We start from the raw sequence: 13,971 nt of genomic DNA on the forward strand, positions 1-13,971 counted from the left end.
TTATCAGATATAAAACTTGAGAACAAGTGTTTAAGGTGTGAACAGTGTGATTCCCCAGTAGGTCAGCTGAGCCATCCAGTTCTGTGTTTTCTGGTGTGAAGAAAGTTTCTCCCAAAAGACCTTTCATTTGGCTTCTGGCTGAAAATGGCAGAGAGCTCTCAGCATTTTGCCTGAACCAGTGCTGCACCCAGACCATACGGCAGGGAATGAGAAGAAACCATTTTGGACAAAGTTATTTACATTCCCCCCGCCGGTTCTCACCTGCCCCTCAGAACCCTCCTTATGAGAACTTTTCTGAAGTGTGGTCATTAAGAAATATTGTCCATGATTTTGCAGAAAAACACCTACAGGAGAATGATAACCTTTGAAAAATTTTGGTGGATTATTTAAAATGCACTTACAGGGGAGACTTTTGAAAAAAGTGTCATGAATGTAGTTTAATTTCAGTGTTCCAGGAATGGGCCCTTCTCCTCAAGGACTTAACCTCCTGACCCAGACAGATTAGCTTTAATGTTACCTCCAAGTTTGCTGGGTTCAACCTGAATCGCCACTGCCCTTGTACTCATAGGCAGTCCTCTGACCAGCAGCCTGGGCATTACCAGAGCTCAATAATACCCAGGCTTACTGAGTAAGAATTTGTACTGCAATAAAGTCCCCAAGTTACTGATATACATTCATCTATAGAGCTTTTCTTTTTATTCTGAAAATTGTTCTAAGCACGGTGGTCCAAATAGATGATAGATATCCTTCCTGAACCTCAGATTCCCAATTAGAAGCTAGACAGACGGAGCACTTTCCCAACTCCAAAATGCTACGATAACTTAGATTCATGTGTCCAAATAGTCACGTGTTGCTTAGCATCAGGAATACATCCTGAGACATGTGTCCTGAGTTCATTTCATCCGTGGACAGTTAACATGGACCATACTGAAACCCAGCTGGTTCAGGTCAACACCTCAAGGAGGCCACTTGATGCAATGGAGAGACGTGGTAAACAGATGTATGAGGCTGCTGCTGGTATCATCCACACACTGCTTTACAGTTAGTGTTCTTGTTTAGACATGAGTAGAAGGAGTGCTGCCTTAGTTACTCTGGTAGATTAACTAATGGCCCCTTAGAACGCCCCGCTGAACTGCGTGTGGATGTGGGCATGGAGGATCCATCTGAGAACTGTTGCCAATGAGAAAATTGCATGTTGCTGATCTTCTTGGAGATGCTTGCTGTGGCTGGTTTTCCTGATATGAACTCAGCTGTTCTCATAGTCAGAGGAGCTCAGGTCTTCGCTGCCCCCGGGGAGGGGGTGGAAGATGGCTGCTGTTCCCCTCAGGGGAGCTCTGGTCTTCACCTTGAGTGTTGCTTCCTGGCAGCAGTACAGATCTCTCATCCTGGTGGCACAGGTCCTTCACTCTGCTGTTGCAGACTTTCTAGCTTCCCCCACTGACCTTTGGGTCTTCCAAATGCAGATCCCTGATATTGACTTGCGTGAGACATTGCCTTAGGCTCTAGGCCTCTGGCTGGACTTGCGTGGGACATTGCCATGGGATCCAGCCTTTCGGCTGGATTATTTGAGTATCTAGTGCATGGACAGATCTCTTGCACTCCTCTGCATTTGACTTTTTGGGTGAATATTATAAAATAATCCTATAAATTATGTGTCCCGTATTAAGCCTCTTCCCTTGTAAACCCTGACTACAACTGTTACTTTTCTTGTTGCTGAGACAAAATATTCAACACCTACATATAAAAGAGGAAAGGTTTATTTTTGGCACACAGCTTATAGAGGCTTAATCCATAATGAGCTGCCTCCAAGGCAGGGTGGCATAACAGAGTGCCACTGCTGAGGAGAAACAGTTCAGGGCAGGCAGAAGGCAGCAAGCAGTGCAGTATTGAGTGACCACAGCAGCAGCAAGCAGCGCAGTAGCGAGTGACCCCAGCAGCCCTCTTTCTGTCCCTTGTATTTTGCCCAGGCTACCCACCCTTATGGCGGATAGCACTCACCCCCAGGGTGGCCTTCCCATTATCCACACCCAGAACTATGCCAAGCCAATCAGAGGACTAATGGAGTGATCATACACCATTAACCCTACCATCACACCCTTAATCCCAGCAACACACACCCTAGATCCAGCGCCCCCCCCCCCCCCGAAGCCCCACCTATGACTGCATGAGGCTTTGGGGACATCTAGACGCAGCCATAACAAATACTATACTCTGAAGTAATTATTAAAGTATAGTATAGTCCGCCTTCTTCCATCTCTCAGCAGTTTCTCAGTCCAGTTGCCATGTCTCTTGAGGGGTGTGAGTTAATCTACTTCCCAGTCCTCAGATACCTTCTGTGGGACTGACATCTCAACATGATCTTAAAAGTGATCCCAATTTTTTAGGTGGAACCCCAGTCTCAAGTACCACATCGAGGCTTCCTCAACCCCTGCATCCATCCATCTGAGCATGTGCATGTGTTCTAATGCTACCCCAGAATAAAGCTTGTCTTCTTTCTGAAGTTTGGCTGGAAGATATAGGCTGTGTTGGGACCAGCCAAGCAGATGGCATCGCCACGTAGATCTCATCCAAGACAGCTGCTGCCAGGGTGAAACCATGGGCTGTCAAAGAGGTGCTGAGTCAGAGTGAAGACAGTGGTCACAATAGCATGTCCATGGGCCCCAAGTAGAGGGGATGGGTGTGAGCGTGTATCAGAGACAGTGCAGCTGGCTGTTTTGAGGGAGAAGGGCAGGCGAAGGGCTTTTCTGTCTATGGCTCCATGTCAAGAGAATTATGAATCTGGCTTAATGCATATTCCTGTTTTATAAATGTTGGTATAATTGAATTTCCTTTCATTTTTCCTAAAACAGTGGGTGGACAGAAGAAAATGCATCTGCAAAAGTCCCAGACTGTGGCCCTCCAGAGGAAACCAGTAAGTCTACCTGTCTCTGTGAGCCTCTTTTGCAGCCCTGGCGCTTCATGCTCCTCAGAGTTCAGTTTTCCTATCTTTCACAGCAGAAGCGCACAAAATCACCAAATGCTGCTCCTGGTCTCTGCTTAGCATAGCTGTATTAGTTGATTTCCTGTTGCCAATATAACACACATAGTATCAGAGACTGAGTGTGTTATAAAAATAAAAAACCAAGTTATGATTTTATAGGTCCATGGTCAAAAGGCTGCTTTTAGTGATGATTTCTTTGTGGCAGAATCTGAGAGCTGCACAAGGCATCATTAAGTGAGAGAAAAAGGGAGCATGTGAGGGCATCCTGCATTTTCTCCCTTTCTTGAAGGCACTCACATTCCATTACGGAGACCCCACCCTAATCCTGATGACCTCCAATGGGCTCTACCTTTAAATACCATAGGTGGATGAAGCTTTCAGTCTCTAATACCTCACAGTAGAGATTAGATTTCAACGTGAGTTTTTGGAGGGGACAATCCATAATAAAACTATAACAGCCACGTTCCATTGTCTGAGTCCTAGGAATCTGCCTTTCAGCATAATCCCCAGAGGATCCTGAGGATGCAGAAGTATAATCTTAAATCAGGTGATATGCAAGATGCAAAAAGTTGATAAACAAGACCCATTTTCAAGGCCCTAGAATCTCCTGGAGAAAATAAGATTATAACATATGAAACAGTTAATTTAAAAGCCAGCATATTGGGGTTGTGTGAGGAATAAGACCTAGGACTGGGGGTCACTCAGATCAGTACCCTAAGCCCTAGGCCATGGCCAGGACCCTGGAATTCAGAAGGAAGCTAATTCTTCATTGTAGCGGCCAGCGTTTGGAGACCAGTCCTGTACCAACTGAGTTTCTAGGCACAGATATATATATATATATAGTTGGAGATTGAACCTCAAGGGCCTCAGGGGCCAGGCCAGTGTGTGGAGTGAAGTAAACTGGTGTGAGAGGCAGGGGGAGTGGAGTAGCTGAGGTAAAGCAGAATGCTCATTGTCAGGCTAGCAGCGGCAATTAATTCTCTGGAAAAAAAAAGTAACTAGAGGCCAAGATTTGGCATGTTAAACAAAACGCATCTGAGGGTTGCTATCTTGCCACTATAGGTTTAGGATTCCTTATCTAAAATGCTTGGTACCAGAAGCATTTTAGATTTATGGGTTCTTAGAATTTTAGAGCATTAGCACACATGTAACCAGTTGAGCAACCGTGATCCGAAAATCTAAAAGCTGAAATGCTCCAAAATCCTTGGATTTTCCTCCATACATCAAGGAGATCTCTAGCAGACACCAACTGTTTTGTGTTTTATGATTTAGCTCGATTCTGACATTACCTACGGAAGATAGATCTCTCAGGTTGAGGTCTCAATCTTCCAAGATTGCCCCCAGTTCAGAAACCAACACCAAGTAGTAGATTCTTACTCGTATCTCTGATTTACTAGCTATAAATTAAGAGTTCCCATCACCTCCTTGGTTCACCCCTGTCCGGAAGCGTGTTAGTGCCTCTGTCTTGGGAACTGGGGCCAGAGACAGACTATGTATTCCTTATTATATCTCATTATCATAGCGTCTAAGGGGCTGCACAGTCTTTCTTGTCTGGGGTCTGACCTCTAGATTGCTGTAGCCCTGAGTGTTGCTCCAGAATGGGCAGCGACGATCCACATTCCTACCACTGCCCTCTCTGCATGAATGTTTCTCAGGGACTGCTCAGCTTAGACATCTGACCCTGTCCATGTGACTATCATGGTCTAGAATGCAGTGGACTGCAAATGAGACTTAGTCCCTGCTCTCAGCAAGTCTGTGTTCCAGTGAAGGAGTCTGAAAAGGCACAAGTTAGCACATAAGCATATGGTATGACGTATGGGGTGAGGACTATGAGGTAAGGAAGGAGCACTGACCAAGGGCAGGAAGCAGAAGCTGTCTATAGCAGGTGACCAGGTGCATGCTCCCTACAGACTTGCAAGACCAGGGCCAACAGAGGAAAGAAGCATCCAAGGAGGGAGGAACAGCATATGCGATCTCATGCAGCCTGTGGTGTACTGGCCTCCGTCTGGATGTGAGGGCTCAGTCCTGCTCATTTAATGCAGAAATACTCTGAGCATCTATGGTGCACAAGATGCTGAGATACAGTTATGATAACCTCTAGGGGAGGGAAGCAAAGAAGAAGAGAGTCAACTGTATTGCAGAGTGAGCAGTGCCGGGACCTTGGCTATGGGAGCCAGTGGGGAGAGGGGTACCAGGGAGGAACCACAGAGGAGGGATGAGGCCCTGGAAAGGCGAATGAGAGTCAGAGCTTTGGATGTTCCAAAAATTGCTAGTTGGTTTGGGGGATAAAGGACAGGAATAGCAATTTGCATATTTAATCTTTTCTCTGGTGCTTACTAGCCTCATAAACTTGGGCAAATTTCCTAACCTTCTCGTTCAGTTTCTTCATCTATGAAGTGGAAATGGTAATAGCATCACAGGTTTGGCCTGAGAAATCAAAAGGTTGGTGCCTGTGAGTGCTAAAATAAGTGTCTCAGACACAGTGAAATGCTCAATAAATCTAAACACTTGTTTAGGACACAACTGGCAGTCCATTTGGCTGGAGCAATGAATGGTTTCTGAATGCTTAAGCTTCCTAGTTACACAGAATTTTAGACAGTTCCCTATCCCTTATTTCATAATTTCTGCTTTGCACATTAAAACCTTCAAGTATATCGTCTTATTCTATATCATAAAGCCTCAAATGTAAGAAGAATATAAACTTGGAAAAAATAAACATGTTTATCTTTGTGATAAACAAAAAACAAAGTTCAGCTGCTTGCTGAAGCCGTAGCAAGCCATGAAGGTGATGAACGAAGACACTTTCTGCAGGAAAGGAGTTCAGTGTAAAGGGTTACTGGGGCTCAGCCTCCGATACACAGTCTTGCCTTTGGAAACATGAGAATTACCCTGGAACTACAGAGAAGAAAGAACCCCCCGGTTGGCAGAAATGCTTGGCCATCCCCAAGGAATGAGAACACTTTGCAGGCGAGCTCGCGGTGCACATTTGCTGCTCTGTAGATGCATCCCAGTTGAGTCAACTTCTGTTCTTGGCTGTTTGAATACATCCTGGCAGCTCAGAGGTGTAATTTCTCCAAATGCTGCGTTCCTGCTGAGCCTGCGGGATGAATTGTGCAATTTCAGGTGAGCACTTCTTTACACACTAGCACTAGTGGGGCCTGCAGTTGCCTTCCTCTGGTTTTCCCTGCAGGGTCCAACCACCTAGAAGACTGAGGGCCTGAGAGGATGCCAGGGCTGGGAGTGCAGAAGTGGGTTGCTGGTGTGGAGGGAGAGGAGGGCAGGAAGAGACAGGGGTGAGTCAGTACTGGGTGCCCATGCTGAGGCCAGACCACGAATTCAAGAATTGGGATCAGTTTTAATTTCCGAGGTTGCATTCATTCATGCACTCACTTGTGCAAAAAAAACAACTGCCCTTTCCTTGCCGTGCTAAATATAGCCAGGAAGGAGGACAAAGGTCGGAAGCAAGGCACATCTGCTTTGTCAGGGCATCTATGACAGGGCAGGGCTGCTGCAGTCCAGGAGATCGGGGCCATCTTCTTGAGAGCCCTTGGGACCCAACCGCAGCATGAAAGCCAGAAGGGGCTCATTTAATGAGGCGAGAGGTTGGAAGGAGAGGGGAGACAGGAAGGAGACTGAGTGCACGCAGGACTAGAGGCAGCCAGTCTGCTCCCTCTTGCTGCTGACTCCTCACCCCAAGGCTGGCCTGGACCTTGAGGTCTGTCGATCCACAGTGAAGTGTGTTGGGATCCTAGCTTTTTAAAGGAGGAAACAGATGGTATAATATGTGCTTCACATGAAGCACCTCACATGACTCTCCATACCTGTGAGGGAGCATTATTTTTGTCCCATTTTACTGAGGGAGGAAAATGAGTTTCAGAGAGGCTAAGCAGCTCCCAAAAGCTGCAGATACTGGCTTGGGTCTAGAGTCTGTCTGAGTGCACATCCCGTGCTTTAAGGCACTACCCTCTCCAGCCCCCTCTCCTGCTCTAGTCAGATAAGACCCTAAGGGTGATCTTGTGCTTTTCAAGGCATAAGGGTAGACCACGTGACAGCGTCCATGACCACGTCAAGACTCAGCCGGAGTTAACTTTTCATTCTTTTACCACCGACAGCATCTCTTCCTGAAGCCACCGCACGCACACCACACGTCTGCACCCCTGCACCTGTCCAACTCGGTCCCTTCAGTGCCCCACGTCCTCCAGGTTCCTCTGTGCCCTAGTTCTTCAGAGCAACTAGTTTGAGTCCTGGCATTAAAAGTGTTTTTGCAGGCAATTCCACCAGTCGCCGGGCTTCCTATGAGCCCCAGCCTCCCAGCCTCCGCCGCTGATTTAGACAGGAGAGCTCAGCCCCTGACTGATCTCAGTTCGTCCCTCTGGCCCTACGCTAGATTTCAATGAAGGATGTAGGAAGCAAATAAACACATAAGCTTAAAACCTGTTGGCTCAATTTAACCCTCAATTCAGTCATTTAAAAATATTTTTCAGTACTGTTCCTGCTTTGTACTTGACATTGTTCTTGATACTAGGAGAGGAATTGTTAAAGGCAGTAAAATTCTTTGTTCTCGCGGTGGTTTTATTCCAGCAGAGAGAGAGGGATTTAACGAACACATAGATATAGAAATAAATGAGAACAGTAAACAGAGTTGCACTCAGTGAAATGTCTTGCCTGGTATAGCAAAATGAAGCAAGTAGTGACCCCTTTTTCTGTTTCCTTCTCTAGGATTTCAAATAACTTCTGTTGTATTGTATGCTAGTTGCTCCGCTTTGTTATTAGTTATTGTTAATCTCTCACTGTGCCTAATTTATAAATGAAACTTTATCAGAAGTATATATGGATAGGAAGAAACATAATCTATATAGGGTTTGCTGCTAGTGGTGCTTGTGGAGATCCATTAGGATGAGATGGTTGGATAGATAGATCCTGATCCATAGAAACTCAATATCACCTTATATGACAAAAAGAGGTGTGTATCCTGAACTACCCACGTGGGCTCTGATACAGTCACACACATTCTTTTCAAGAGGACGGAGGATGGGATAGTTCTGGACAAGGGGAGGCAGCAGTGTGGGACAGACGGCGAGACTGGGGTGCAGCCGCCCTCAGCAGAGACAGCAGGAACCCCGGAAGGAAGCCGGGATGCACGAGGGCGGGTCCCCGCTGAGACTGTGCAGAACCCGTTTCTGTTCTTAGGGCCACCCACTCGGCATAGTGTGTTACAGCGACACGGTGGGAAACCAGGCGCGTCCCTGCGGAGACTCCGGAGAGGGCGCCAGGCAGAGGGGCTGCGGGGCAGAGACCCCCGACAGCGAGAGGGAGGGGCCTGCGGGAGGCGAAGGTGGAGATGCCAGGGGAGTGGAGCGTGAAGAAGCCGAGGGGCAGGCACTTGGGGCCTGAGGGGCCCGGCAGCCGTGGGAAGCGGTGGGCGCGTGGGCTCCCCGTTTCCGAGAGCGCTCTGCTGCTGTGTGCAGCCTGGACCGGACCGAGGGGCAAGACTTCCAGCGGGGAGACCAGTGAGGAGGCCGTGGCAGAAGCCACAGGAAGTGCTCTGAGCGGGCAAGGCAGAGGCTGAAGAGCTCGTAGACGAATTTGAAAAAAGTCATGGAATAAAGCGGAAGTTGTTTCTGCCTTGAATGCCATGGCCGAGGGAAAGCGGGAGATTTGCTTGCACACCTGGAAAGATAATGCTGCTGTTTGCTGAGATGGGAGAGGGTGAACTGGGAAGGAAGACGAAGAGGTCTTCCCTTGATGACCCAGGATGAGGACTGCTTATTTGAGAGTCTTGAGAGGGAATAGTTTATGTATATAATAAGGTGTCTTAGGAATGGGAGCCAGGTCTAAACATAAACTCCTATGTTTCATATGCACCTCATGCACATAACCTAAAGTAATTTTATACACTATTTTACAACAATTGTGTGCATCAAAGAGTCTTTCATGGTATGAGTCATATGAAAACTCCAAAAGGTTTGGATTTTGGAGCTATTTGGATTTCAGATTTGGATTTTCAGATTTCCGTGCTCAAGCTGTATTAAATCTGAGATGCCCAGGGACTTTCGAAGCTGGGTTAGATTAGAGACACAGGCTTGAGTGCCATTACTATAGAGCCATTTAAAGCCTGGGACCGGGGGTATCACTGCAGAGGGGGGCGTGGAAAACAGAGGAGCCCCACATGTGATCCGCAGGTACCGACACCAAGAGACAGGATGAGGAAGAACAGCCATCAAGGGGATCTGAGACACTGGCAGACTCAGTGAGGGCAATGAGGGGACTGTGAGGTCTTTAACGTATTTTTACTGGGGGTTGGTGTCTCAGTCCCAGGCCAGTAGGTGTCTTCTCAGCTGCTGTCTCCTCTAACTGGCTGTGGCTCCCTGGAGTCCCGTGATGGAAAGGATCTCAGGGTCTTGCTGGGCCTGGCAGATGAGCCTGCTGCAATCCCTCAGGGATACTGGTGCAAGAAGTCGGAGGAGAGTTCTGTTCATGTTACAGTTCTGCCGAATCTAAAGGAAAGGCAGGAAGTATGCTCATTTGAGGGGCTTTTGTAGGCCTCAGTGAACTAAATAGTGGCCAGAGGAGCCCAACAAATCATACTCCATAAGCTAAATCCAGCACATGTGGGGTGTACCAGGCCGTGGTACAGGTTACATGATGACACCCAGAGTCGAGAGGTGGGGCAGTCATCTAAACACCGGTGTGGTATCAAGGGCTCTGGAGTGTGGCATCTAGCTTCAACTCCCCAGCCTCGCCTCCTCTGAGGGTGTGGGTAACTCCTGTATCTCATTTTCTCACCCCTGAGTGGTTTACATGCTCCTGGCAACCATTAAGACTAAGTCTCCTGGCCAGTAAGAAGAGTTGTGTCTAACTGGCCAGAGTGACACCTGTAACTTACACTTTCTGTGACGCAGAGAGAGACCTAGGACTCGAAGGCCCGTCCCTCCTTCTAGTGTCTTCCTCGTGATAGGTTCTAAGCGAATGATCCGATAGACTTGGATCACAGTGTCCCTGATTTAGTTATTGTGAGGCGTATATAATCAGGCCCTGTCAGAGAACAAGCAACCCTTTGTCAAGGGTGCGAAGGGGATAGCAAGAGAGTCGTACCCAGTCACAGTTGTTCTGTGCTTCTAGCTTTCTGGGGAATCGCACGCTGACGTCACCCCGGGGTGGGGGGCTCTCTGGCGCCCACTTCAGGGGAATGGGTAGAAAAGTTTTGTTGAAGAAGTTAAAAGAAGGGAAAGGCCATTCTTCTCCACAGGCAAATGCTCAATCTGCTTGCGGAAAAACATTCTAGGCAGTTGAAGGGAGGGCTTGGAAAAAGGGGAAATGAGAGGCACTGCCAGCGTGGGCTGAGGTGTTTGGAGGTAGGACAGAAAACTCACCAGGGCACCGTGGAGGAAGGGACTTCCAGAAAGGGAATCTGTGAAACTATTGAAGGAGGTGCCTGACACACTGTGCAGTTTAAATCTTCTTTGCCACCTCTTGAAGGAGCATTTGTAAAACACACGCACTGCTGTTGACAACCTTTTGGAGTGTGTGAGTGTGAGTGAGTGTGAGAGTGAAATCTGTGTCCCAAGACCAGCCTCAAGGCACACATCTGTGATTAAAACCTCATCAGGTTTTACTTTGAAATTGCTTCCCATCAAAAAATAAAACAATGAGGGGCCGGGGCTTTAGCTCAGTGGTTCCGCCACCTGCCTCGCAAGTGCAAGGTCCGGAGTTCCATCCCCGGCACCAAAAAAAAATAAAATAAAAGTAAATAAATGAAAAAAAGTGGTGATCACGGCAGGCAGTAACCATGGGCAGAACGGTAAATACAATACCCAGGTCTCCCGCTGCAGGCTGCTGTGCTCTCTTCCGCCTTCTCACCCCTCCCACCCTTTATTCCCGCCCTCCTTCCCCCTCTCTCTTCTCCCCCCTCTTCTGTCTGGCAGTGGACTGGTATTAGACGTGAGCCGCAAGCACATCTTCTACCCTGCCTCCCAAATGCAGCTGAAAAGTTTAGTCTCCTAGCGTCTAAGGCGCCGCCTGCCGGGCAGTGCAAAGGTGAGGGTGGAGTTTGAACTCACGGGTCCCGCAGGACCCCCCATGTGCAGTGCAAAGGCCCCGGCAGCGGCCCGAGTGCTGGTATGGGCCTGGCTGTGTTGGGGAAGCAGCTCTGTGCCTTGCCTCCTGCAGGCAACGGGTGCAGGCCGCGTGGGGATTGGAAAACATGCCTGCGCCTAGCAGGGTTTTATAGTAGCTCTGAGACAGGAGGCCGTCTGCCAGGTGTCTGGGCCGCAGCTTCACGTTGGCTCTCGTTCCCAGGTCAAGAGAATGGCCCGGTGCAGTCCCCTAGGGACGGCTCGCTTCCTTCTTCCCCGGGCTGCTGACAGAGCCCGTGTGTGGAGTTGGGCTAAGAAAAACCCCACTGCTTTCCAAGTGGAGGCTTTGTTGTTTCTGTTACACAAACATCTGAAAAATCAGCATTTCCTACTCTGCATTGAGCCAAAATTGACTGCTGTCTCTATATAATAAAGCAGCATGTTTTGTTCCTCTCTTCTAATTGGAAGGCAGAAAGTCTCAACAGACTGAAAGAACGTGTTTATTGATCCAGCTCCTTCCTAGAAACTGGACTGCACCACAGGGAATGAGTGGAGAGAAAGAGAGCCGATTTTAAATATTTTGCAAATGCTCCTTAGCAGTATTAATAAGCAGTAGACTGTGAGGGGCATTAAGATCTCACGTGATGGGGTAAATGAAAGCAGACTGCACTGCTTTGTAATGACCTAAGAATCCAGGGGAACTACTCATTTCCTGACTTTCCTGTCTTCTCTTGCTGATCTGGAAATAAACTCATTCTCCAAATTCAGAGCTAATAAAGCTCTTATGGATGCAAAAACAAGCCATGTCTGCTTGTACTAGGAAACAGAAATTCTTCCACTCAGTCTCAAAAGAAGACTTTTGAGAGAGCAGAGAGCAGAAATCTGGGGCCGCAGCTGGGAGGACCCAGGAGACTCACCCCTGGCCTGAGTCACTTCTATGCATCCTTGTCCTGCCCTGCCCCTGCTCTCCTGGCCTAGCTGCTTGTAGTAGCAAAGTTAGGCCTGCGAGCTGCTGGGCCCGGTCTCCCGGCACCTGTGTGGTCACTTGATCATTTGCCACAGTCCAATGAGCTTGTGGAGGTGCAGGAATGCACTGCTCACGGACACCCAGAGCGGGGGCCTAGCTTTTGGCAGAAACGGCTGCTGCCCCGTATGGCAGCCCGGGACATCAGAGGGCAGTGGATTCTGCCCTTGAGGCCAGCTAGCTCCCCGCACTGTTCTCAGCTGCCTTTAATGGGCACTCCCTGGCACCCTCACTTTGTCACACTTACAGACACCCCCAGGTCGTCCCTCCTCCAGCTGGAGGGGCGTTGCAGCAGGATCTGACCCCTGCTTCCTTCTGGAACATGGACCAGTGTCAGAGCCACCATCCAGGGGATCCTTTCCTCTCCTGAAGCTGTGAAGCTGTCCTGGTTCCAGATAGTAAGAAGATCATCCATAGTCGAGAGAGAGAGAGAGAGAGAGAGAGAGAGAGAGAGAGAGAGAGAGAGAGAGGGAGAGGGAGAGAGAGAGAATATGAGGGGTTTGAAACTGGCAGATCAAGGCTTCAGTCCCAACTCTGCTCTTTGCCACCAGCACCGAGGGCAGCTGTACCTAGCCCTAGTTAGCCTCCTGGCCTCAGGTGTACTCCAGGCGTGCTCGGGGATGATAATGATTCCTGTGACTGAAGGGAAGGGTAATCATTGCAGTCACACGTGGTCTTCAGGGAGAGAACCTGACATAAGACCACATGGAGAACCCTCTTCCTTCTGGCATCCCACGGCGCAGGTTTTTGATCATGGGGCGCGTACTGGACATTCTGTCAAGGTCTGAAGGACTGAAAGACAGATGATTTGCTTGAATCCGTGAACGTGTGATTGAACGCTGAGACCCGAGGGTCGGTGTTGTGATGGATTAAGCACTGACTGGAAGCCAGCAGGTGCGGTCTTCAGTTTCTGATGCCGATATTTAATTGAAGGAACTTCAGGAAAATCTTGATTTTACAAATGTTTATTTAGCTTTACCTTTTTCTTATATTTTTCTAATGGAAAATGATACCATTTACCATTTTTAATCACTGTTGAGCGGGACTAGGAGCACTCACGGTGTTGAGCGACCAGCCCTACTCTTTCCGAAGCCCCCTCATCACTGCAGACAGAATCCCTCTTAAGAAATCACCCCTCTTTTCCCCATCCTGTCACACCGCTTGGTGTCCTCCCTTCTACTGTCTGTCTCTGCGAACTTACCCACTCCAGGCATTTGATGGAAGTGGGATCCTACACTCTTTGTCCCTTTGAGTCTGGCTTCCCTCACTCAGCGTGTTTTGAAGGTCATCTGTGTTACAGCATTTTTCAGAACATTATTCCAATATACTGCAGAATAATATTCCACTGTATGTTACCTGACCCATGGTGTTTATCCATTCATCTGTTGATTAACATTTGGGTTGTTAACATTTTTGGCCATAGCAAATAATGCTGCCATGAACATTGACATATGGGTATCAGTGTTTGATTCCTAGCTTTCAAATATTTTAGGTACAGACCGAGCAATAGAATTGCTGAGTCATGCATAGTTCTCTGTTTACCTCTTTGAGGACCCAGCGAACTCTGTTCCCCAGTGGCTGTACCATTTTACATTCCGACTAGCAATGCAGGGAGGTTCTGATTTCTTCACATCCTAGCAGACATTTCTTATTGCCTGCGTGCTCTTTAAAGCAATCATAGTGGGTTATGAAGTGGTCTCTCATTGTAGTTTTGATTTGCATTTTCCTGATTACTTTATTAAATTATGTTTAGCATTTGTTCATGTGTTTGTTGGCTATTGATATATTATATTTGGAAAAAAAATGTCAATACAAGTCTCTTGACCTTTTTTTTCCTTAGTTGAGTTGTTTTGTTAGTGTTGGGTTGGAGGAGTTGTTTATATATTCTGGAT

The 13,971-nt window shown here is 47.9% G+C and overlaps 1 protein-coding gene across 3 annotated transcripts in view; it reads left to right on the top strand.

Annotated features, from left to right (window-relative positions):
- Window positions 1-13,971, top strand: part of LOC110345707 (uncharacterized) — a 410,594-nt gene that overhangs the window by 298,156 nt on the left and 98,467 nt on the right. For all 3 annotated transcript variants that reach the window (XM_087181610.1, XM_087181607.1, XM_087181609.1), the window contains exon 4: window positions 2,850-2,911. In XM_087181610.1, coding sequence (XP_087037736.1) covers window positions 2,850-2,911 — 62 coding nt within the window. The remainder of the gene's footprint in view (window positions 1-2,849; window positions 2,912-13,971) is intronic.

Source organism: Heterocephalus glaber, unplaced genomic scaffold (genome assembly GCF_053883595.1).
Source record: "Heterocephalus glaber isolate CG9 unplaced genomic scaffold, H.glaber_assembly_v1.0 deba00001472, whole genome shotgun sequence".
Lineage (NCBI taxonomy): Eukaryota > Metazoa > Chordata > Mammalia > Rodentia > Bathyergidae > Heterocephalus > Heterocephalus glaber.